Source organism: Schistocerca gregaria, chromosome 8, assembly GCF_023897955.1.
Source record: "Schistocerca gregaria isolate iqSchGreg1 chromosome 8, iqSchGreg1.2, whole genome shotgun sequence".
Lineage (NCBI taxonomy): Eukaryota > Metazoa > Arthropoda > Insecta > Orthoptera > Acrididae > Schistocerca > Schistocerca gregaria.
The window spans coordinates 211,023,614-211,050,492 of NC_064927.1; the positions used below are offsets into that span (position 1 = coordinate 211,023,614).

Below are 26,879 nucleotides of genomic sequence, written 5' to 3' on the forward strand. Positions count from 1 at the left end.
CTGATGGACAAGTACCCTCTACACCAGGAATGAAGGGTTTCACCGCACATGCTCACCTTCATCCCTCTGCTGTCCTTCGTCTTTTTCAAGGCCTGCCCGGTCCTCTTTGTTCTCCGAGACAGGCTCCAGGTGGAACGTCGCCGCTTACACACGCACAGTCGTTGGGTGACGCCTATCGTGGAAGTCGAGAAGCCGAATGGTGCTTTACGGATCTGTGGCGATTTTAAGGTCACGGTAAATTCTCAGTCCGTCATTGATGCATATCCCGTCCCATCGGTGGATGACACACTCACACAATGCATATTTGCAGCTGCCATGGGGCGAGGAATCGCAGGATATCCTAGTCATCAATACCACGTGTGGACTTTTCCAGTACAACCGCCTCCCATTTTGCAGTGTCAGCACCCCTGCCATTGTCCGACGTTGTTTGGAACACCTCACAATTCAGATGCCCAGTGTGGCAAACTCTCTGGACGATGTAATCGTCGGTGGATCGTCCTCGGTGGAACTCGCGCACAAGCTGGATATGTTCTTCAGGTTGTTTCAGAAGCTAGTTTGTTTTGCCAGAAAGAAAAGGTGTCAGTGATCTCGGGTTTATGATTGATTCCCGAGGCCTACACGTCTCTAAGGAGTATGGCGAGGTGATTCAAAACCTGCCTCCTCCCACCAACATAAAGCACCTACAATCCATCCTCTGTAAAATCAAATGTTATTGTTTTTTTATACCATACATCGCAATTTCGGCATTCCTGACCGGGTTATAGTGCAAGGGTATGTGTTGGGTTTTGGGATAAGGCATGTGAGCAGGCTTTCACAAGTCTCAAGCCGTCTCTCTCCCACCTTCATTGTCTGGGTGATTATGACCCTACCCTTCCCCTCTTGGCATCGCCTATGCAATGGCCTATGGCCTGCGTGCGGTCCCCTCGCAAATGGTCAACGCCGTTGAGGGGTCGGTGGGTTTCGCATTCAAAAAATTGATCGACGCTCAAATCAAATAAAGTCACATTGAAAAGAAAGCTTTGGCACTGGTTTTCGCCCTGAGGAAATTCTACTATTTCGTATAAGATCGTCATTTCACTCTGCAGACAACCTTTGGTTTCTTTGTTTCATCCAGGTGCCGCAGCTCCCACCTGGACATCGCGCAACCTCCACCATTGGTCGCTCTTCCTAGCGACGTTCGACTATGATATTGTCTGTCGCACTTCTGAACGGCACACAAACGCCGATTTTCTTTCCCCTGCTCCCTGCCGGTGTCGACCGTGAGTTTGACGCCTTCCCCCTTGGTTTGTTTCCGTGTGGAATCGGAAGTGAACTCAGCTCTGGACACACTTCCGTTGGATGCTGGTGCGGTCTGGCGGGCCACAGCTCAGAATCAGACACGCAGCCGCCAAATCGCTGAGGGTTGGCCGACCAGCTGTCGTAGTGTCCATGATGTGGAGGTCCAGCATTTTTGGGATCATCGGCACAGTCTCTTTTTCCGTAGTGGCATCATCCTTTTGCGTGGTGATTCTGACATTCCCGCCAGGGTCATACTGCATGCATTGCGCCACCGTGTCCTCGACCTCTTCCACACTGGTCATTGGGGAACCATCTTCACCAAACGGCTGGCCCACCAACACATTTATTGGCGCAGGTTGGATAAAGACATTGTCTCCCTCATGTTGGCCTGCACCACACGCCAAACAATTCAGGAAGAACACCTATGGCAGTATTTTTCGTAGCGGGATACATCTGCTCAGTGGGAACATCTCTACTTGGATTTAGTAGGGCCATTTCATGGTTCCCAATGGATCATACAGATTGACTCAGGGTCAGTTTAATAGTTCCCAATGGCTCATCCGATTTACTCCGGGTCAGGATACCCTTACGTATCCCGCTTGATCAACACCACCACCGGCCGCAGTGGTCTCGCGGTTCTAAGCGCTCAGTCCGGAACCGCGAGACTGCTACGGTCGCAGGTTCGAATCCTGCCTCGGGCATGGATGTGTGTGATGTCTTTAGGTTAGTTAGGTTTAAGTAGTTCTAAGTCCCATAGTGCTCAGAGCCAATTGAACCATTTGAACCAACACCACTTCTGCTGCGACTATCAAAATTCTCCAACGCCTCCTTGCTGTTGAGGGACTCCCCAAAACGATCGTCATAGATTTTAGTCCACAGTTTACTTCGATCGAGTTTAAACACTTCTGAACTCCCCACAGAATTTCCCTCGTCCACACCATCCCATTTCCCCCATGTCAAGTTTCTGGGCTGAACGTTTTATGTGGACATTCATGACCCAGCTCGATAATTCAAGACCCAGCTCGATAATCTGTTGCACCATCTGTCAGGGGAGAAGGCTGCGCTTTTTTTGGCCACGTCCCTTGCTGTCCCACATGCTGGCAAAAGTCCAGTGGAGATACTTCATGGTCGACCATACAGCTCTCCCTTATCTCTCCTTGTTCCCGAGATTTCCCACCCTCCCTGCCTCCCTGGGGGAGCTGCCAGTGACTGTCGCCAGCTGCCCTCTGACGGAACCTCCGCTTCCGCCTCCGCCTCAGCTGCTGCCTCCGCCGCCAGTTGCCCCTGCGTCGCCGCCTCCCGCCCCTGGCGGCCGCGAACCTATGGACGTCGACCAGGATTCCTCTACTTCTTTGGACGCTTCTGGTGCTGTGCATTCTTTTTCCACGAGGAGAAATGTCGTAGTGGCCCCTTATCAGTGAGAGGGCCCACGCACCAGACAAGCATGGTGTGCTGCCGATATCTCTTCAAGAGCTCAGATTAAAACATCGCCACTGGACATCAACAGGCTTTCCACATAAGCATGTAACTACTTGGTAAAAAGACATATGACAGAGATCCACCAATTGGAACTAATGTGACTACTTGTAGCACTCTGCCGAATCGGCGTTATAAGAACGCCAGCAGTCAGACCGGCAGTGTGTACCTACAGTTAGGACAACTCCGGCCAGTAGTACATGCGCCGGCTCTAGCATAGATGGCACTCTTCGCAGCTTTCAGTAGAAAGTTGTATCTTTGTAATTGTGTGCAGTAGTATTTTGGTTATTATTTTCTCTTCATTGCTTTGTACTCTTGTCTGGCTTTCGCCACCACAAGAATTGTTGTGCTTCTTCTTGGTCTTGCGTTTGGAAATTAGTGCATGCCGAGAAGGCATTTTAGTTAAAATAAAATATGTTCAGACTTGATCTTTAGTTCTTTCCTGCCGACTGCACGACACTAGACTGAAAGTAACATCCACTACTAAGACCTTGGTACTGCGATATTTTAACAATACTTGCAAAGAACTATCCGTCGATACACCATTAAAGAATGAGTCATGTGACACAGTTGGGAGGGTGACCCCAAGGGCTTGTTCAGTCAGGTAATCGGAAAGGATTGTCTTGTGCACGCACAATAGCCCTTTCCTTCAAGGTGTACAAAAGTTGTCTTAAATGTGTCAGTTGAAATTAGTTCACTGTATTAATATTAGTCTGTTGTGATGTCATGTACCTCTTGTACGATTAGAGAAGGGAGAAGGCGAAGCCCAGTTCCGGTACATAACCTACACATCTCAAAAAGCACCACGCTGTCCGCCGAACTTAATGTGCCTAACGAACACATCACTTTCAACAGGATCTGATGCCGTCATTCCTCGTGGCAGTTCAAAGAGATGTGGAATTTAATTCAGGTTATTGGCGCAAGGACTGATGATTAGAAAGTATACACCACCATCTATACTCACCTTGCAGCTAAAACATGACGGTGGAAATTTATTGCGTCATCATATTCGAACCGACGTATCTCCGAGGCGAGCGCCACTGCACAGGGATATTTTAGCGATCTTTTTTTTATACTAGATTAAGGGACAGTGAAAAATCCGTGATTCGATCGGGATTCGATTCCGCAACGTTTTGATTTTCAGGCACTCGTTTTTGTAGCGCCAGGAAAAGGACAGACACAGTTAACTTCAGGCTGGGAGGAGGCAAGGGCTGCAAGGTCGAATCTCACCTGTCATAGTGCTGATCCACACAAGGTACAGGCCTTTCTTATTTTTTATCTTTATTTATTTTTGTTGAAACCTTACATTTCCAACTCATAAAGGAAATAAACAAAACTGAATTTAATCCCACATGGTTTCTGCTACTGTAACAACCTTTGTTTAATTTTTTACTAACTAAACAAAAAAACTCTAGGCAAACAGCGACGTAACAGCATTTTGACAGAGGGAGGGCTGCGAAAGAACATCAGCCTCCAAATAACTGACATCAGTAAAAAAATTCCCGAGCGTCCCTTAATTTACTGATTATCCTCCCAACATCTGTTGCAGGAGTTAAGTTTGCAGGTCGGATACAGGCAGAAGGGCGTGCTGTATATGACTGTGGGACGCGAAGGCACGTTAATAAAGTGCGTCGAAGAAATAAAGCAGAAGCCTTGGCCCGAACATAAGGGAGGCCAAATTTCTGGTCAGCTGGTGTACCGTCAGACTCTCATAGTGAATCCGAAAAATAGAGTTTCGCCAAATGAACTTGCCCGATGATTGTTGTACGTTTCTGGACATTATAGCAGGAATAGCAATAATTTGTGCAAAAACAGGTTTTACTCGACACATAAGTTTCAAAGGTCCGAACCTCATAAAGTAACGAGAGGGAGCGATACTCGTGTTCAAGGGTCAGTCCTTGAATACTGTCAGTAACGTAGTTCAGTTGTAACGCACAAATCTTCATCGGACAACGATTAATCATAACACCCACAACTCGTGGAATCTCAAGCCCGTTAAATCTCCTAACATTTAGTAACTGGCACTGTCAGTCGTTAATCTGTGCGCTCTTAAGATGGCAAAATGCATCCAAAACTTCTTTGAGCACCGGCATGTCGTCATGAGTACGAAGAAGTACCATAACGTCATCGGCATACCCGTGAACGATGACTCTTTCTCCCTGCAACGACCAGCCACCCAGTCGAGCTGCTATGGACCGCAATGAGGATTCCAGAAGTAGCACCAATAATGTCATAATAGGCGTCTCCTGAGGGGCACTTCGACACATTTCCATCGGGGCCGGCCCGCATCTCGTGGTCGTGCGGTAGCGTTCTCGCTTCCCACGCCCGGGTTCTCGGGTTCGATTCCCGGCGGGGTCAGGAATTTTCTCTGCCTCGTGATGGCTGGGTGTTGTGTGATATCCTTAGGTTAGTTAGTTTTAAGAAGTTCTAAGTTCTAGGGGACTGATGACCATAGGTGTTACGTCCCATAGTGCTCAGAGCCATTTGAACCATTTGAACCATCCATCGGGGCCGTAAGACGACCATTCACTTCAATAGCCGCCTGAGTACCAGTAATTAGAAAGGGGGATATTCGTCGTGCAGCATCCTTAAAACCAACAGCCGTCAATGCTCAGAAAAGAGAATCATGATTAATTCCGTGAAAGACGCATTACGTCAGGTTGGAATGACCGCTCATGTCCATCCGTAGAACGAATGGTACTGAGATACGGTCTTTACGTTCGAAGCCAAATTATGTGATACAGAGATGCGAATTCATCGTGAAGAATCTAAAGTGGCTGGGAACGTAAACGGAGCCCATCTAATTTTAGTCTTTTGAGTTGCAAGAATTTCTCCTTCACGCGGTGAATTTCCATAACTCTTAAAGGAATCTCTCGAGAATTATCATATAGGTCACGAGTTCTCCTCATTTCAACCGCTTTACCAGCGTTAAAACATATGAGTGAAGCGTGAAATTGAGGTTTGGCAATGGCAACCACTCCATAACTGAGGAATAACGGACTTTGGAAAGGCTTGTCCGCCCCCACATGGCAGCGCTGATACCATCCAGAGAGGGATCCACCAGGTGTAAAATATTTAGTTTCTCGATAGGACAAATGGGATACACTCGCTGCGGGCTCGGTTACGAAAAAATTGCTAAGAGCAGTATGGGACTTAACATCTTAGGTCTGTCTAGGGGACAGAACTACTTAAACCTAACTAACCTAAGGACATCAGATACATCCATGCCCGACGCAGGATTCGAACCTGCGACCGTAGCGGTCTCGCGGCTCCAGACTGAAACGCCTAGAACCGCTCGACCCCTGCGGCCGGCTCTTGGTTGCGAGTAACTAAAGTAGCGCAGCGGTCAGTGAAGTGGGCAGCAATTACATAAGCTGACAAAAGTTGGTTACATGGGGAAACAGACAGATAAGAATGGTCCAGTCAATTTCTAGAACATGTAAAACACACTAATGTCGGATATATGCAGATCCAAGCATCCTGTAGTCTCAACGAGTGCACCATATCATGAAGTTCACGGTAACAGTTATAACTGGGAGTCTAATGCATAGAACGTAAGACTCAGCTGAAATATCCACCCATCAAAAATTAATCCGGAATCATAAAAACGACACACTGTAGCGCGACCGTCGTCCTGCTATTCAAAGTCTGTCAAGAACGGAATATCGTCCCTATAAGGCACGGCCTTGCCAGTGGAACTTCCCGGCAGAACATTAAAACACATAGAATAGCTACGGAGACAAAACACATCAAATTATACTTCTTGATAGCACAAAATATCAACTAGGGACTAACAAATAAACTGTCGTGGTGCAGCAAGTCGTAGTGAAGAGATTATCCCGTTAACATTTAGGATAAGAAACGTATACGCTTGCACCAGTTAACACATACAAGGTATGAAAGCAGAACTAAAACGTAATTTACCCATCAGGTCCGACGCTCCATAACAGGGGTAGACGGAGACGAAGGTACAGATCTGAATACTCTCTACTGGAAGGTGTAGATTCCATACTTCGTTTTTTCGGCGTGAGGCTGCAGTCTCAGGTTGAAAATGTTTTTTCACACCACTCCGCGAAAATGTTAATTCTTGACGCGGAATGATAAGGAGCTCATCAAAGTCCGCTTCGTGGAGGGAGGCGCCCCCCTCCACTCAATGGAATGCGGAAAACACAACGTGTAGCGATGAACATCATCATCAGGTAAAGAACAAACGGGCAGTGCAGCGTCGGAAGATGTCTGCAACATAAGACTACCCGGAAGAGAATCGGCAGTAGCCTGTTGCTCCACCGTATCATATTGCGAAAGGAATGGAATTTCATTAAAACCTTGTAAAGGCAAAAATGGTTCAAATGGCTTTGAGTACTATGGGACTTAACTGCTGAGGTCATCAGTCCCCTAGAACTTAGACCTAGTTAAACCTAACTAAACTAAGGACAGCACACACATCCATGCCCGAAGCAGGATTCGAACCTGCTACCATAGCGGTCGGGCGGTTCCAGACTGTAGCGCCTAGAACCGCTTGGCCACTCCTGCCGGCTTTGTAAAGGCAGAACAGCAGACGATGTCTCTGTTAAATCAGCGGAACCCAGCGGAACAGATGTTCCTAAGAGTGGAGAAGAGGATGCAGATATACATTACTGGTCATTAAAATTGCTAAACCACGAAGATGACATGCTACAGACGCGAAATCAACCGACAGGAAGAAGATGCCGTGATATGCAAATGATTAGCTTTTCAGCGCATTCACACAAGGCTGGCGCCGGTGGCGACACCTACAACGTGCTGACATCAGGAAAGTTTCCAACCGATTTCTCATACACGAACAGCAGTTGACCGGCGTTGCCTGGTGAAACGTTGTTGTGATGCCTCGTGTAAGGAGGAGAAATGCGTACCATCACGTATCCGACTTTAAAAAAGATCAGATTGTAGCCTATCGCGATTGCGGTTTATCGTATCGCGACATTGCTGCTCGCATTGGTCGAGATCCAATGTTAGCAGAATATGGAATCGGTGGGTTCAGGAGGGTAATACGAAACGCCGTGCTGGAGCCCAACGGCCTCGTATCACTAGCAGTCGATATGACAGGCGTCTTATCCGCATGGCTGTAACGGATCATGCAGTCACGTCTCGATCCCTGAGTCAACAGATGGGGAAGTTTGCAAGACAACAACCATCTGCACGAACAGTTCGACGACGTTGGCAGCAGCATGGACTATCAGTTCGGAGACCATGGCTGCGGTTACTCTTGACGCTGCATCACAGACAGGAGCGCCTGCGACGGTGTACCCAACGACGAACCTGGCTGCATGAATGGCAAAGCGTCAGTTTTTCAGGTCAATCCAGGTTCTGTTTACAGCATCATGATGGTCGCATCCGTGTTTAGCGACATCGAGGTGAACGCACATTGGAAGCGTGTATTCGTCGTCGCCATACTGGCGTGTCACCCGGCGCGATGGTATGAGGTGCCATTGGTTACACGTCTCTGTCACCTCTTGTTCGCATTGACGGCACTTTGAACAGTGGACGTTATATTTCAGATGTGTTACGACTCGTGGCTCTACCCTTCATTCGATCCCATCGAAACCCTACATTTCAGCATGATAATGCACGACCGCATGCTGCAGGTCCTGTACGGGCCATTCTGGATACAGAAAATGTTCGACTGCTGTCCTGGCCACCACATTCTCCAGATCTCTCACCAATTGAAAACATCTGGTCAATGGTGGCCGAGCAGCTGGCTCGTCACAATACACCAGTCACTATTCTTGAAGAACTGAGGTATCGTGTTGAAGCTGCATGGACAGCTGTACCTGTACACGCCACCTAAGCTCTGACTCAATACCAGGCGTATCAAGGCCGTTATTACGACCTGAGGTGGTTGTTCTGGGTACTGATTTTTCAGGATCTATGCACCCAAATTGCGCGAAAATGTAATCAAATGTCAGTTCTAGTATAATTTATATGTCCAATGAATAACCGTTTATAATCTGCATTTCTTCTTGGTGTCGCAATTTTAATGGCCAGTAGTGTAACATTCATTTCAACATCAACAGAACCAGCCTCGTCGCCCCTGGCGAGACAAGACAAGTGTCACTACGGGAAGAAGCACCCTCCATCACCTCTACGGCCACGTGGCACTACCGGCAAGTAGGACCGTCGTGTTCGACACCAGCTGTATCAGCTGTATCAGCAACCCGCAAAGCAATCGGCACCACAGTGACTTAACTAACTGTTACGAATCGGTTACTTCAAGGATAGCTCCGAGCCCAACTTCTTGTGCATTCCACTGACCCTAAACCACCGCAATTTTCTACTTATGTGGTGTTCAAAAATGTTCAAATGTGCGTGAAATCTTATGGAACTTAATTGCTAAGGTCATCAGTCACTAAGCTTACACAATCTAAATGATCCTAAGGACAAACACACACACCCATGCCCGAGGGAGGACTCGATCCTCCGCCGGGATCAGCCGCACAGTCTATGACTGCAGCGCCTGACCGCTCGGCTAATCCCGCGCGGCTTATGTGGTGTAAAGCAGGAGCACGTTGGAGGGTGTAGTTGAGGTCTTTTGTGTGTCCTGATGAAAACCGGTTCTGTCTCGGCGTCATCGACGACAGTATTTGGTGAGCTCCTGCAAACAACGTGTCTATGGCCTGAACACATTGGACCCGCACCTGGAGTTATAGTTTGGGGTTCGATTCCGTATGACATCAGGGGCTCTCTCGTTGTATCCCAAGCACCCTGACTCCAAATTTATCAGTCACTCTGGTAATTAGACCTGTTGTGCTGCCATTCTTGAACAACACTCCAGGGGATGTTTTACAACAGGATAACGCTTGTTCACATAGCGGTTTTGTATCCCAGCATGCTCTGCAGCATGTTGAGATGTTGCGTTGTCTTGGTCAATCACCGTATCTGTCTGCAATCACTCACATGTAGGACATGATCGGACGACATCTCCAGCGTCATCCACAAACAGCATTAATCGTCCTTGTACTGACTGACCAAGAGCAACAAGCATGGAACTCCATCCCACAAACTGACTCCCGGCACATGTACAAGACAATGCATTCACGTTTCCATTCAACATTCTGTTGGTTACTCCGGTTATTAACGTACCAGCATTTCACATTTTCAATGGTTTATTTCATGCTTACGTTCACCTGTGCTCTTGCAATGTGTTCGCTTAAATATGTTACCTAGATGAATTATTCCAGAAATTTCATTAGCCTATATTAATTACTTAACTTATTAGTGTTGGGATTCCTTTTCTGTGTATATAGACAAAAAAGTAAGAGTGGCATGCACTTCCTGTTCGCTCTCACAGGAACTGAAGGGAGCAGAGTTTTCTTTATTCCTGTCCATAATAAAATCTGGATCTACATCTATATTTAAACTCCGCAAGCCGTCTTTTGGTGTGTGGCGGACGGTTCTTCTGGAACAACTATCTCTTCCCCCCTTTACTGCTCCATTCACGAAAGGCCCGTAGGAAAAATGAGTCGGTAAAGCTATGTCTGACATATAATTTCTCAATTTTCCTGTGTGTGATCATTTCGCGAGTGATATGTGGATGAAGGTTATATTTTGGTCTACTGTTTTTGGAAGGTAAGCTCTCGAAATTTCAGCAATAAACCACTCTATGATGCAAAAAGCCGCTTTTGTGGCATATGCCGCTGCAGTTCGTTGAGTAAACGATCCCCTGACGAGGCAAACCGCATTTTTGAAACTACTTTCTTCTGTTAATCGTACTTAATGAGGCTCCCATACCGACAAACGGTACTCGAGAATCGGCCGTATAGCTGGTCTCTAAACTACTTCCTTCATGGATGACTTACATTTACTTGAGATTCTCCCCATGAATCTCAGTCTGGTATCTGATCTTCCCACTGTACAGTTTATGTGGACATTGCACTTTTGGTTGCTCCAGATGATTAGTTTCCGTTGTTTTGTGGTAGATAATGCTTCCAGCTAGTTGTCACCAACAGTGCAACTGTATTGGACCCCTTCGTCTATTTATAAGTGCTGTACTGCATATCTTTTTCGCTTACGATCATCTGCCAATCCCTCTGCCAATGATCGATCCTCTGCAGGTCTTTCTGCATATCGCCTCAGTCATCTGGCGTTTCAGCCTTCCTGTAGAAAACAACATCCTCCTCATGGTCTTCAAATAGTCTCAAATAGTCTAGATCGATAACATAAATTGTAAACAGTATCAGCTCTATAACACTCATTTGAAGTACTCCAGATATTATCTTTACGTTTGTAATTGTTTGCGTTATGAACAACTTTTGAAGTTCTATATCCAATCACAAACCTGGGCCAATACTTGGTAAGCTAGCGTATTTTTCGCTAAATGACTGCGCGGAACTGTATTGAAAGCCTTCCTGAAGTCAAGGAACACGGCATCAACCTCAGCGCCTTTGTCTACGGCGCTTTGGATGTCATAGACGAGTAGAGCAAGCCGAGTTTTGCAAGATTTCTGTTTGTGGAACACACACTGATTTTTGTAGACAAGACTTTCCAACTTTGGGAACGTCATAAAGCGTGAGCAAAAACTAGATTCACAATTCTGCAACAGACTGACGTCGGTGATATTTCCTTACAGTTGTTCACGTATGTCAAACGGCTACTTGAGAATAACGTGCACTCTCTTTCATTTCCTGGGAAGCCTTCGTTGCTCCAGCGACTTTTGAGAAAGTACTATTACAAGGGTAGCAACGTCTTTCGCATATTATTCGTAGGACATCACAGAGATGTCTTCTGGCCCCGTCTTTTTCCACTCGTGAGTAGCTGATTTGATTTTCTATTCCGAGATCTTATCTCAAATCCTCCACTTCGACGTTCGTGGCTCAGTTGAAAGGAGGAGCCGTTTTAAGGAGTTCCACTGTGGGACAACTTCGGGAAATTGAATTCAGTATTTCGACCTTCTGTCTGACATAAGATAAAACGTCTTAGGACTTTTACTCAGCTCGTTTGGCGATTGTGTTTTAAAATATCTTGAATGGTTCTCACATAGCTTACTGACTCTCATTTTGACTTTATTCAGGTTCTGTTAGTCTGCCAGGCTCTGATTTCACTTGAATCGGAGATGAAGCTCTCTCTGCTTTTACAGCAACTTTCTAACACTGCTATTGAGCTAAGGTGTCGTCTTTTCCATCCCTCATAACCTCGCTCGGAACACACTTGTGTAAGAAACATTGTAATATATATATTTTTAATTTTATCCATTTGCGCTCCACGCTTTCGTCCTCAGGTCTGAATAGTACTTAGATAATCTGCGTTATGGGCTGGTGGGAGAGTCAGCTTTGATGAATATCTCGTTCCTGGTTGGAGTTTGAAGAAAACTTCCAAAAAAAGAGTACTCAGCAAATCTGTAAGCAGGCAGTCTATATACGACAATTCTATTCACTGTTCTGTTTCTACTGAAAACTGACCAGTGTCTGTCTACCTGTCACTGTTTCTATCTCACTCGAAGACTTTAAGTAACGACAAACGTCCTACAAGAACGCCCTAGAAAGACTCGGACTGTCTTAGAACTTGCAGCTGACTAATTCTGTTGGTGTACTGCTACTTAAGCGCACATTCTCTTTCCGGTAGCGATGCCGCACCAGTGGAAGTGATTCCGCGGACAGCGTTATCGTTTGCGCGCGGCGATGTTTCTGCTGCGGACGGACGTCCACGAAACTTCTGGCACCAACTGTCGCAAACCCTGCTGGTGTGGTATCTCTGCAATCATTCTCCTGTCTCTCTCTCTCTCTCTCTCTCTCCAGCGAACCAAAAAATATTTTCCTCCTTTTTCTAACATTGCTTATAATGTCCTTGGTCATAGATGCTGCCATGGCATCAAGATCACTGTTCCTATCCTTGGCGCAAACGTATTCGGAAAATTCGGTTCTACTCGAAGAAATTTTCAGACAAGCAATTATAACACTCTCACACGACTCCCTTTCTCTGGCAGCAGATGTAAATGCGTGACTGACTTAGGCTATAGGTGGCAAGTTAAAATTTCCATGTATTACAGTAGTATGATCAGGAAACATAATCGTAATTTTCTCCGAGTAAACTCAGGAGCACTCTGTCACTACAGTTCTGACGCTGGTAGTCTATAAAGGCATCCGATCATCTTGTCCAACACGTCTTTGATATTTACTTTTCCCCACATTATTCCACATTCGGAATCTGTAATAACATCACTAGATATTGTCCAACTCCTTACTGCAATAAATACGCCGCCAACATTGTCGCCTAAACTATTCTTGCGAAAAACAGGCTGTTCTACGAGATATGGTCAACATTCAGGAATATGGCAGGAACGATCATTAGAATAAAGAAAATCTACTACACATGGGTTCTGAAATGTGTATCTAAAGACCCATAAGCATTTCTTCATCATCGATACTGCGAAACAAATCTCTTTTACTGCAAGCTCTTTGTTCTCCATATTTTGGGAGGAGGCAGTATGGACCAAACCAAGAAAAAATTGTCTATTAAAGACGGGCTCTAAAATGCATACCATACGAGCTTTGAACACTTGAGTGGCAGAGCTGTGTTTCACAGTAATGAACAAGTGCTCATAGCTCTTAAAGTACGCATTTTAGCACCCATGTCTACTACTTTTTTTTTTTGCTTCGAATGATCATTCCTGTCATATCCCTGAATTTTGACCATTCTTCTGGAACACCCTAAATAATCCAATCAGTACTTAAGATTTCATTGCTACTCACTTACAGTTCAGCTGACTTTCTAGTACTGTCCAGACATTACTACCTTTGATAAGCTGTACTAATTCTGGGACCTTTCCAGCATTATCATAATAATCTTTTCAATTGCCCTTCTGTGAGAAAGAAAGTTCGCTGAGAATAACTTGGCTAAAGTGTCTTTCATGTCACCTGACTGTATCACTGATCCCAAAGATGAGATCCTTAAAAAAGAAAAAAAAAAGTCTCACGATTTGCGCTGACCTGGTAACTGCTTCCAGCGCCTAGTAGGCGCCTGACATACTACAGTCTGGGGAAGGGGTCGGGGTGGGGGGGGGGGGGGGGACGATGGGGCTGGGGCAATGGACAAACATCCTCCACCCTATTGAGGACGTCGAAAACATCGCGTTCCATATTGTAGCAGAATCACTTGGATTAGACCTTCCACTCTGTTCCAAATCAAACCAACTTTAACAATATTTAGAAGCCTTACTGTACAGACCTTTATGAAAAAGTAAACAATGTAGCCATGGAGACTACTTATAGTTCAGAAAACTATATTACGTCACCACATCTCTCACTACTAGAGGGACTATAAGGATCGAGATTTCTTCAACTGCTGTACAGTTATGCCTAGTTTGTTCAATGTCCTTACAGAGAGTTACGTTGCTCAGCATTTCTCATATTAAACTAAAAAAAATTAAATCCCTTGTAATACTAAAACATATGAGTCACTAGACGAACTTGAAATTTATCAGCATACCAATTTCTGACTTGTGATTACCAGGTTCGTCAGATAGCGTAACGCTTATCTTACCCCAGAACAGGCACGTGAAAGACGTGACTAAGTCACAGAAGTGTTCCGTTTATGAGTTAACTTGTTTCCGCAGTTAGTGTCAGCCAAGGTCACACAGTTCATGCTTACTCTCGGTTGTTATACATTAGTTTTCCACAATGAGTAATATACAAGTCATTTGTTCGACATATGCACCAATAATTGTGCCCTCGCCTTATATGTGTCTAAAAGGTATAGAAATTATACGACTTGTTATTGTTGTGATAGCGCGACAGCTGTATTTACTTGACCAGAATTTACTCTGAACACGAATAATGCAATGGGTCAAATTTTTTATATGGCTTAATTGTTCCATCTAATTTCTTTATTGACCAGCAAAGATGGTTTCACAACTTCCATTCAAGCAGTTCCATTATCTTTTCACCAGATGTATTCACATCTGTTGGACTAATGTAATGAAAACAAACACTTCCAATGAAAATCTATAACGCAACCAACTGTGTGGCGTGCTTATAATTATGTATTATTTATATTTTAGGACAAATAATCTGTGAAAAGAGCGTTGTAATGAAAGCATGAACCGTTTGAAGACTGATGATAACGATTCTAAACCGGTAACGGTACGCTTTGTATAAAAGAACTGAAAATAAATTTTCGGCTAGTTGCTGTCTCAACACCATCAACATTTGTCTTCAAATAACAGCCACGGTCTCTAACCATGTCATCATATGACAAAATTGCATCTTTTCACCATCTTTACAAAGTTGTCATGTTTATGTTTAGTGTATGTTACATTTGATCAGTAGTACTTTTTGTATAGGTATTTGTCTGTGTGTACTTATTTTTATCAGCCTCTCAACTGTAACAACCGACGAGGTGGCGCAGTGGCTAGCACACTGGACTCGCATTCGGGAAGGCTAGGGTTCAAACCCGCGTCCGTCCAGTCAAATTTATTTTTCCTGTGATTTTCCTACATCACTCCAGGCTAATGCCGGGATGGTTCCTTTGAAAGGGCACGGCCGTTTTCCATCCACATCCTTGGCACAACTCGTGCTTGTGCTCCATCTATAATGACCCCGATGTCGACTGGACGTTTAACCCAATCTTATTTCTTCTGTAATTCTCGAAAACTTTCTCCTGTATCAGTCTCTGATGTCTGTAGTCAGAGCTATTTTTAATTTTCCTGCCTGCAGTATTTTATTGCTCTTTAACCTATACTAACCCACTCTTTAAAATGTCGAATACTGTTCATTTTTGTACATTTCCTCATTTTTATTAGATTGCTTCTTTTTTGATACTGTTATTTGCAGTTTTTTAGTTCCAGAACAGTTCTGTTTTATACAATATTACAGTGCCTGAAGAATTTTTCCTCTGTAGTACCACATTTTCCAGTGTAGCCGAATTTTCAGATAAAGGCATCAATATTTGTGTGGAATACATAGTGCAAAAACAGACAGAAGAAGCAATGTGTGTGGTGTGGATCAGGAATGTAGTGGGGTAAGGGGATATGAAGAAGATATAAAAAGCTTCTCCACAGTTATTTTTATTTGGCTATTCAAGTATGAAATGATACACTAAATGACATTGGTAATAGTTGTACAGAGCACTGATTGAATATGCAGAACGTTGTTCAAAAAGGCTTCCTTATCCAGCATAGGGGAGAACTCCAGCTGCAGCAGTATAGGGTACTCCGGCAGTGTACGGGTAACCTCTTAGCCCTGCAGTGTAGGGGTATGTCCCAGCTGTGTAGGGGTATGTCCCAGCTGTGTAGGGGTATGTCCCAGCTGTGTAGGGATACGTTTTAGCTGTGTAAGGGTAAGATGCCGCACGGTAGGGGTAGCCGTCAGCCAGGGTGTTGTAGGCTGCTGAATAGGGGTAGGCCCCTGTGTAGCCCAGGCCGGGGGTGGCGTAGCGGTCCGCAAGGCCAGCGAAGTACGGGTTGTAGGCCGCCGCTGAAATAGAAGGAATCGTTACTACCAGAGTAAATGAGTAAATACGAATGAAGTGAATGGATAAGTATACCACTTAATGAGACATGTATTTTACTCCGTATGATCTGTCAGCAATGTATCAAAAAACTCCTATGTTGCTCTACAACTGGTGTAAATATTCTTTCTTTACAAGTCTTTCACTTCAGTAACAAAAATATAAATCAAATCTTCGGAAATTCTAAAGTTCGAAATTTAAATTTATTCCCTTTCTGAAGAAAATACAAGTGAAATGCACATAACAGAATTCGTAAATTTTTCGCTGGTGTTGTAAGCGTGACGGTTTATTCTAAGTGTTATATATGTACTTTTATTGCCTTTGTTTCTACCTTCTACTTTATAAGTCTGCCCCTTTGAAACTCACTGTGCAATATTCATCATAAGAAAATGCATTGCACAGGTCACACTTTCACGAAATATTATAGGATGATGGCAAATTATCCCTGCATTAAATTCCCCCAATTTTTATTTCTCTGCTAACACCGATACTATAATTACAGCGACGATTCTGTCTGCAGCCGGTGCCCTGACATAGTAACCCAAAAAAATAACTGATCAGATTAAGCAAGAAAACAGAAAGAAGCTAAGGGCACTCATATTAGCTGTTGTTGCCGAAAGTGGTCCCTGACCTGACGCTGTAGCGACAGCTGATTTATGCAGCTTCCCTGAAATAATTTCCTATACAGTCGTTAATATGCTTCATTACTCTTTGATTGGTATAAAAGATACTCTAAAATAATAGCTATGTGCTGCGCTGTGTAACAAACCTATTTCAATAGTTAAGCCAAAAAATTCACATGTTTCGATGTTTAACAGTATCTTACTTTTATAATCTCTCACTCCGTCACCCATTATGTATTAACACTAAAAACAGTATAAAATATTCCATTCCTCTGCTAAGACCTTACGTTCTACTACAGATGCATTTCCTCAGTTAGCCCATTTTGAAATATAGTCGGTCTACAAAGGGTTTCAATTTTCGACTCGCTGCTAAACATGAGGAAAAAAAGTATTTTATTACTCTCAGTCAATTACAGGAGGCTCATAAAATGCTAATGAAGTCACTTCATCTTCCCACATATTTACATTAAATAAGAATAAATGTTTAGCGTTTTTCCCTTGAGATTGATATTATTAAGTATTCTATTCGCGAGAAGCCAGTGACACGTTTCCTCTTTCACTTAAATATCTAGTTATGTCCAGTCTTTTTGTTTTGCGTTAGTTGGCATCTAGATCGTTTTATGACAGTGGTGTTCGAGAAATAATGCTATTAAACGTTGTCTAAAGCCGTAAACAAACAGACAATTCATAACATTCTTCTCGGGTGTGCAGCCGGATCATAACGTCTTCATGGTGTCATGAAGACGTTATGATCCGGCTGCACGCCCGAGAAGAATATTATCAATTATTATCCCGGGAAAGCCTTCGTAGTCAAACAGACAATTTATTATAGTTATAACAATTGTGGTATGTCTAGTCTGTGTTGAGGAAATGAAGCCGGCCGGAGTGGCCGAGCGGTTCTAGACGCTTCAGTCTGGAGCCGCGCGACCGCTACGGTCGCAGGTTCTAATCCTGCGTCGGGTATGGATGTGAGTGATGTCCTTATGTTGGTTAGGTTTAAATAGTTCTAAGTTCTAGGGGACTGATGACCTCAGATGTTGAGTCTCATAGTGCTCAGAGCCATTTGAACCATTTGAGGAAATGAATAGGTTTCGACGTGTAAAGGGAAAAGACTATTCAGGTTAGAAACATAATCTGAATCATTGATAAATCTTTACAGCAAGAATCTTGTCTTGCTCATGGAGAAGTATACATCTACGCATGTCAGTTTTCACTACTAGTTATGATACAGCCTATGTACAAAATTTAGCAGTAGGGCGTAATAGATGTCCAAAGAGGCCTCTTGTGCCGTTTATACCTTAAACCGGCCCTGGAGAAAAGGATACTGAATGTGATGGACTGATACGATACGAAATGAGGAGACTCTTCACAGAATCGATAAGGAATGGCGCCAACAATATGCGACGGCCTTAGGGGGTCATTCCGTGGTATTAAAAGAGGGTAAAGTTTTGGGGGATAAACAGATATAAGTATAGAGATCTAATGACTGAGAAATGAAATGAAATGATCGTACGGAACTGATGTCTACGAGTCCCCAACTGGGGAAATTCAGTCACCGAGTTGCAAGCCTCTTCATCTGACGCCACACTGGGCGACTTGCGTGTCTGTGATGATGAAATGACGATGAGGGCAACAGAACACCGGGTCCCCGAGCGGACAGAATCTCCAATCCGGCCGGAAATCGAAACCGGGTGCGCTGCATGGCTGTTAGACGCACTGACCATTCAACAATGGAGGCCAACAGTAATTGAGAACACCGAGTGTTTCTGCCGCTCTGAGATGGAGGGATTCTACATATCTACATATATACTCCGGTAGCCACCAGAGGTGTGTGGCGGAGGGCACAATTGGCCCCAAAGCCATATTTCCCCCTCTCTGTTCCACTCGCGGATCGCGCGAGGGAAATACGACTGTCTGAACGCCTCAGTACAAGCTCTAACGTGCCTTATCTTTGAATGGAGATCATTGCGCGATTTGAAAGTTGGTGGTAATAATATATGCCCTATATCCTCGGCGAAGATCAGATTTCGGAATTTAGTGAGCAGCCCCTTCCGTTTTGCACGTCGCCTATCTGCAAGTGTATCCCACTTCAAACTTTCTATGAGATCTGTAACGCTCTCGCGATGGCTAAATGTACCAGTCACGAATCTTGCCGCTCTTATTTGGACCTTCTCAATCTCTTGAATCAGATCCAACTGGTAAGGGTCTCATACAGATGAACAATACTCTATGACTGGACGAACTAATGTATTGTAAGCAATTTCCTTTGTTGAAGGACTGCATCGCTTCAGAATTCTACCAATAAACCGCAGTCTAGAGTTCGTCTTGTCCGTTACTTGTGTAATCTGATCATTCCATTTGTGATCATCTCCAATAGTCACACCCAGATACTTGACGGAGGTTACCGCTACCAAAGACTGGGCATTTATTTTGCACTCTTAAAAAAAAAAAAAGGCTCTGGGCACTAAACTTCTGAGGTCATCAGTCCCCCAGAACTTATAACTACTTAAACCTAACTAACCTGCCCGAGGCAGGATTCGAACCTGCGACCGTAGCGGTTGCGCGGTCCAGACTGTAGGGCCTAGAACCGCTCGGCCAAGCCGGTCGCCCTACTCGTACATTAATGGGGATTTTCGCCTTATTATACGCAGTATTGGAGCAGTAGATGAAATCATGGCGTGCTGTCACAAACTTGTCAGAAGACTAGTGACACACATATCAGAAAATACAACTGAAAATTAGAGTTAAGTAGATAATCTATGTTTAGGTACTGTGACTTCATATGCTAATAATGGTGCAATATACCGCTCAGTCAAAATGTTACATTGTAGCAGTGACGAGGTTTAAAATAAAATAGCAAGAACTTACGGCACGCAAATGTTTGAGGCCGGAAAATAACGCTTCTGAAGAAATAGCTTTTGGGGAAGTTCTTACCTGTGACCAGAGGGTCGGCCGCTTTCTTTGACCTCTGGACGCTGCTGTCATCGCCAGAGGCGGCCATGGCGGCGCCCGATACAGCAAAAATCACTAGCACCTGTAACATAAACCGCCAGGGTCACCTGCTGCTTCATGGAGTATGCAACATGAAACTACTGTAACAGATACAGAAGCAAGTAAGTTATCAGAAGAAAATTAGTAGTCGCCAGCATCCGGCATGAATTTTGTCACTAGTGTGGATATGAGGAGGTATTTCTTATCATAATCAGCCACAAAGCGCAGACAAACTCTTCTCTGTAGATAGGGAAAACTTTGTGGTCACACAGAAGATCTGGTGTAGCAAAATAATATTTAAATTTCAGACCTGTCCTATGTTGTAGCAATTCCCTACATCAAGCCGATGGAAAAGGCCATTTTAAGGCCTGCAGGAGTAGGGAACCTGTAGGAGTGGGAACCGTTTATGGCTGGTTGTGAACAGTAAGTAAACGAAAGAATTAACGCCTCTGGGTCCACTGGTCGTAGACGTCGAATCCGGCGGAGAGGGCTCTTAGCAAAGGCAGGGTTTCTTTTATCCCGTTTGGCAGGTGTCATGTATCACAGTGAATATTCTGAACAGAGGGCGTTCCGTACAGCCATGGAAAATTCCAAAGCAACATACGACGCTTCTCGAGATGTGGAAATCCGCCTAAAAACCACGAAAACGACACACCCTGGCACATGACGTTCACCAGGCGTTCGTCATATCCACACCATGCCGTCGGGTCGCCACGTTGTGTACTGTGATTCGTCACTACACACTACGTTTCCCCACTGTTCAATAGACCAATGTTTACGCTCCTTACACCAAGCGAGACGTCATTTGGTACTTACCGGCTTGATGTGTGGCTTATGAGCAGCTGCTCTACCATGAAATCCAAGTTTTCTCACCCCCCGCCTAACTGTTATAGTACTTGTAGTGGATCCTGATGCAGTTTGGAATTCCTGTGTGGTCGTCTGGATAGATGTCTGCCTATTACACATTACGAACCTCTTCAACTGTCGGAGGTCTCTGTCAGTCAACAGACGAGGTCGGCCTGAACGCTTTTGTGCTGTACGTATTCCTTCACGTTTTCACTTCACTATCACATGGAAAACAGTGGACCTACAGACATTTAGGAGTGTGGAAATCCCGCGTACAGATGTATGACACAAGTGACACCCAAACACCTGACCACGTTCGAAGTCCGTGAGTTCCGCGGAGCGCCGCGTTCTGCTCTCTCACAATGTCTAATGACTAGTGAGGTCGCTGATATGGAGTACCTGGCAGTAAGTGCTAGAACAATGCACCTAATACGAAAAAGTATGTTTTATAGGTGTCCGGATACTTTTGATCACATAGTATACTTCAGTGCCGTTACGGAAAGAGGACCTCGCCGTATTTCGTTAATGCATCGATATTCAGGATGAGCAGCAATGCTATTGCCGTTGTTTTGATGAAGCTCTGATCGGCTTGTCCAAACCCATTTAGACTGTCAGCAGCTTTAATGCGTACAGATGCTTGTGTTTCAACTCTACGTCGTCGTACCGGAAATGGCTCCTAAGCACTAGTCATTAGACTAACACTACTTCCAAAGGTAAGATTACAGTGGACAGTCTGAACATCATTCCTATACAGTTGAGTACTCATACGGTAAATAGTTTTTCGTCTTCGCTGGCTCGAGTAACGAAAGTTTAATTATAGCCACCCTGAATAGGTAGCAGGAAGCAATACGTTAGTTGGCTCTTCTGAGAACGTATACTCTCGGAATTTTACAACCGCTCCCTTGACTAAAGGTCTGTACCTAAAGACTAGAAAGTAGCACAGGTCACACCAATATTCAAGAAAGAAAATAGGAACAACCTATTGAATTACAGACCCATATCACTGACCTCACTTTGCAAAAAATGGCTCTGAGCACTATGGGACTTAACATCTATGGTCATCAGTTCCATAGAACTTAGAACTACGTAAACCTAACTAACCTAAGGACATCACACAACACTCAGTCACCACGAGGCAGGGAAAATCACTGACCCCGCCGGGAATCGAAACCGGGAACCCGGGCGCGGGAAGCGAGAACGCTACCGCATGACCACGAGCTGCGGACCCTCACATTGCAGTAGAATTTCGGAGCCTATACTGTATTTGAACAGCATGAATCACCTTGAAGAAAATGAATTATTGATTTATAACCAACACTTATTCAGAAAATATCATTCTTGTGCAACACAGCTAGCTAGCTCTTTAATCCCATGAAATAATGAGTGCTGTAGACAAGGGATCTCAGATAGATTCCATATTCCTAGGTTTCCACAAGGCTTTTGATACCGTTCCTCACTAGTGACTATTAATAAAATAGCGTGCGTATGGAGTATCGTCTCAGTTGTGTGACTGGATTCGTGATGTCATCTCAGAGAGGTCACAGTTTCGTAGTAATGGACGGTAAATTATCGAGTAGAACAGAAGTGATATCTGGTGTTCCGCAAGGTGGTGTCATAGGCCCTCTGATGTTCCTGATTTGCATAAATGATGTAGGTGATAATGTGAGCAGCCCCCTTAGATTGTTTGTGGATGACACTGTAATACCGTCTATTATCAGACGATCAATTCCAATTACAAAATGATGTAGAGAAAAATTCTGTATGGCGCGGAAAGTGGCAAATTAGCACTAAACAAAGTAAAGTGCGAGGTTATCCAAATGGGTACAAAAGAAATCCGATAAATTTTGGGTACACGATACATCGCTCAAATCTATGGGCTGTCAATTCGACTAAATACCTACGAATTACAATTACAAGCAACTTAAATTTGGGAAGACCACATAGACAATATTGTGGGGAAGGCGAAACAAAGACTGCGCTTTATTGGCAGAGCACTTAGAAGATGCGACACACTCATTAAAGAGATAGCCTACATTACACTTGTCCGTCCTCTGCTGGAATATTGCTGCATGGTATGGGATCCTTACCAGGTAGGATTGACGGAAGACATGGAAAAAGTGCAAAGAAGGGCAGCTCGTTTCGTGTTATCGCGCAATAGGGGTGAGAGTGTCACTGATATGATACGAGAATTGGGGTGGCAGTCACTAAAACAAAGGCGGTCTTCTTTGTGACGAGATCTATTTACTAAATTTCAATCATCAACTTTCTCTTCCAAATGCGTATATATGTTGTCGCCACCCACCTACGTAGGGAGAAATTATCATCATAAAAAAATAAGAGAAATCAGAGCTCGAACGGAAAGATTTAGGTGTTCCTTTTTCCAACGCACCATTCGAGAGTTGAATGGTATAGAAGTAGTATGAAAATGGTTCGATGAACCCTCTGCCAGGCACTTAAGTAAGAATTGCAGAGTAACCATGTAGATGTAGATGTAGAGTACTGCTCAACGTGGCGTGTAACGCCTCTCGTGTGACGTCAGCCACTGTAGATGAGTGAGCTTCTACGCAACGACTTCGCATTTTCTAAACGAACCTGTGACGAAACAAGGTTCTGTTATTCGAATCTTCTTTATTCCCTCCATCAATCAATTCTGGTACGGGTTAGAGAATAATATTCAAGTACTGGTGGAATGTGATTTTTGTAAGTTACTTACTTAGTGAGTAGACTTAACATCCTGAGCATTTTCCCTTCTATTTTCAACCACTCTGTACTCATACTCCAAGAACAACGGACGTGACTGCTTCCATTAACTGTTCTGCACTAGTATAATCACAAAATAATGGTTCTTCAAACTTTTTATGCACAGTGCTTTACATTTAGTACGTGCCAAAATCTGGCGCCGATTCCTCGTAATCTTCCTGCGTTACTCTAAATGCAACAACACCATCCGCGTGTCCGTAGCTCGTGCTCTAGTGGCTAGCGTTGCTGTCTCTGGATCAAGGGGTACCGGGTTCGATTCGTAGCCGGGTCGGAGATTTTCGCTGCCCGGGGACTGGGTGTTTGTGTTGTTTTCATTAATTCATCATCATAATTCGTGACAGTGGCGAGACTGGACTGTGTAAAAAGAATATGGTGTGAAAAGTGGGACTTTGTAAGGGCGCTGGTGACAGCGCAGTTGAGCGCCCCACAAACCAAACATCATCAATATCATCCGCAAACAATCTCTTGGTGGTTCCGGTGTTCTCTACTAGGACGTTCACACATATTGTGAACTGTAATGATCCTATAACAACTACTCTGAATACACTCAAAGTTACCTTTACGTTTGGAAATTTCTCTATGTTAAGAGTGGAATACAGAGGCGATGTAATTTAGGACAATATTGTGGAAATGGAAGAGGATGTAGATGAAGATGAAATGGGAGATACGATACTGCGTGAAGAGTTTGACAGAGCACTGAAAGACCTGAGTCGAAACAAGGCCCCGGGAGTAGACAACATTCCATTAGAACTATTGACGGCCTTGGGAGAGCCAGTCATGACAAAACTCTACCATCTGGTGAGCAAGATGTATGAGACAGGCGAAATACCCTCAGACTTCAAGAAGAATATAATAATTCCAATCCCAAAGAAAGTAGGTGTTGACAGATGTGAAAATTACCGATCAATTAATTTAATAAGTCACAGCTGCAAAATACTAACGCGAATTCTTTACAGACGAATGGAAAAACTGGTAGACACCGACGTCGGGGAAGATCAGTTTGGATTCCGTAGAAATATTGGAACACGTGAGGCAATACTGACATTACGACTTATCATAGAAGAAAGATTAAGGAAAGGCAAACCTACGTTTCTAGCATTTGTAGACTTGGAGAAACCTTTTGACAGTGTTGACTGGAATACTCTCCTTCAAATTCTAAAGGTGGCAGGGGTAAAATACTGGGAGCGAAAGGCTATATGCAATTTGCACAGAAACCAGATGGCAGTTAGAAGAGTCGAGGGGCATGAAAGGGAAGCAGTGGTTGGGAAAGGAGTGAGACAGGGTTGTAGCCTCTCCCCGTTGTTATTCAATCTGTATATTGAGCTAGCAGTAAAGGAAACAAAAGAAAAATTCGGAGTAGGTATAAAATCCATGGAGAAGAAATAAAAACTTTGAGGTTCGGCTATGACATTGTAATCAGAGACAGCGAAGGACCTGTAAGAGCAGTTGAACGGAATGGACAGTGTCTTGAAAGGAGGATATGAGATGAACATCAACAAAAGCAAAACGAGGATAATGGAATGTAGTCGAATTAAGTCGGGTGGTGCTGAGGGAATTAGATTAGGAAATGAAGCACTTAAAGTAGTAAAGGAGTTTTGCTATTTGGGGAGCAAAATAACTGATGATGGTCGAAGTAGAGAGGATATAAAATGTAGACTGGCAATGGCAAGGAAAGCGTTTCTGCAGGAGAGAAATTTGTTAACATCGAGTATAGATTTAAAAGTCAGGAAGTCGTTTCTGAAAGTATTTGTATGGAGTGTAGCCATGTATGGAAGTGAAACGTGGACGATAAGTAGTTTGGACAAGAAGAGATTACAAGCTGTTTAAATGTGGTGCTACAGAAGAATGCTGAAGATTAGATGGGTAGATCACGCAATTAATGAGGAGGTATTGAATAGAATAGGGGAGAAGAGGAGTTTGTGGCACAACTTGACAAGAAGAACGGACCAGTTGGTAGGACAAATTCTGAGGCATCAAGGGATCACAAATTTAGCATTGGAGGGCAGCGTGGAGGGTAAAAATCGTAGAGAGAGATTCAGAAGGATATAGGTTGCAGTAATAACTGGAAGATGAAAAAGCGCCCGCATCTCGTGGTCGTGCGGTAGCGTTCTCGCTTCCCGCGCCCGGGTTCCCGGGTTCGATTCCCGGCGAGGTCAGGGACTTTCTCTGCCTCGTGATAGCTGGGTGTTGCGTGTTGTCCTTAGGTTAGTTAGGTTTAAGTAGTTCTAAGTTCTAGGGGACTGATGACCATAGATGTTAAGTCTCATAGTGCTCAGAGCCATTTGAACCATTTTTAGATGAAGAAGCTTGCACAGGATAGAGTAGCATGGAGTGCTGCATCAAACCAGTCTCAGGACTGAAGACCATAACAACGAGAAAGGAATGCCATCTTTTGTTTGGCAGGAACTTTATAATCCATTCATAAGGGTAGTCTGATACTTCACGTACAAGTTGATCCACTCAGTAAACAGACGCAGCCAGCCCATCAACGGACGATAGTGTAAAGGAGAAGGGATGACTGAAGAACTTTGATACATTATAACGAGCGGATACCTTTGCCACCTGTTTTGCAGTGTGTTCCTACAGCAATGTTGTTGATAAAGGCATTTTTCTGTAGGAAGAAAACGTGTGAGCCGCGAAAATCTACTACTCACCAGCTTCAGCATTTTGATGAAAGGCGTGCTTGCAGACTACAGCGACGTGAGTGTGGGATTGTGCGGTCGGACGACTGCGTGTGAGGATCGGCAAGCGGCGGGGCCTTTTATACGCAGCAGCTGAAGCAGACGCACGGCCACAATCCCCCCACCAGCGCCCGCCCTGGCCGTTAATTACCCGCGGTTTGGTCCAGGTAACTTACCCGATGGGAGGAGCCAAAGGAACTAACATGTGCTGATTTCTCAGTCTCGTAGCAGCCCATGCAGGATGCGCACAGGCTTTTTCGTTCTCTTTCTTCGTGACCAAAATTTTCTCTGTCGATATCGCATCTCACGAATATAACAATCTATATGAAGAGCGACATAGTGTTTCAGGGTGCAAAAATAGTTAAAATTAAATCTTCTCAATGTAAAAAACAAGGTTTCTGCCTTTTTGTCATCAGTCTACTGACTGGTTTGATGCGGCCCGCCACGAATTCGTTTCCTGTGCTAACCTCTTCATCTCAGAGTAGCACTTGCAACCTACGTCCTCAATTATTTGCTTGACGTATTCCAATCTCTGTCTTCCTCTACAGTTTTTGCCCTCTACAGCTCCCTCTAATACCATGGAAGTCATTCCCTCATGTCTTAGCAGAAGTCCTATCATCCTGTCCCTTCTCCTTATCAGTATTTTCCACATATTCCTTTCCTCTCCGATTCTGCGTAGAACCTCCTCATTCCTTACCTTATCAGTCCACCTAATTTTCAACATTCGTCTATAGCACCACATCTC

General features: G+C 44.3%; 1 protein-coding gene across 1 annotated transcript; it reads right to left on the bottom strand.

Moving 5' to 3' along the window:
* Positions 1–15,774: 15,774 nt before the first annotated feature.
* Positions 15,775–26,179, bottom strand: LOC126284149 (uncharacterized). Its single transcript, XM_049982870.1, has 3 exons — positions 26,108–26,179; positions 19,791–19,890; positions 15,775–16,199 (listed from the first exon to the last, which is right to left on the bottom strand). Exons 1-3 carry the CDS (start codon positions 26,117–26,119, stop codon positions 15,892–15,894), a joined length of 420 nt encoding a protein of 139 aa, XP_049838827.1. The 5' UTR covers positions 26,120–26,179; the 3' UTR covers positions 15,775–15,891.
* Positions 26,180–26,879: the final 700 nt, after the last annotated feature.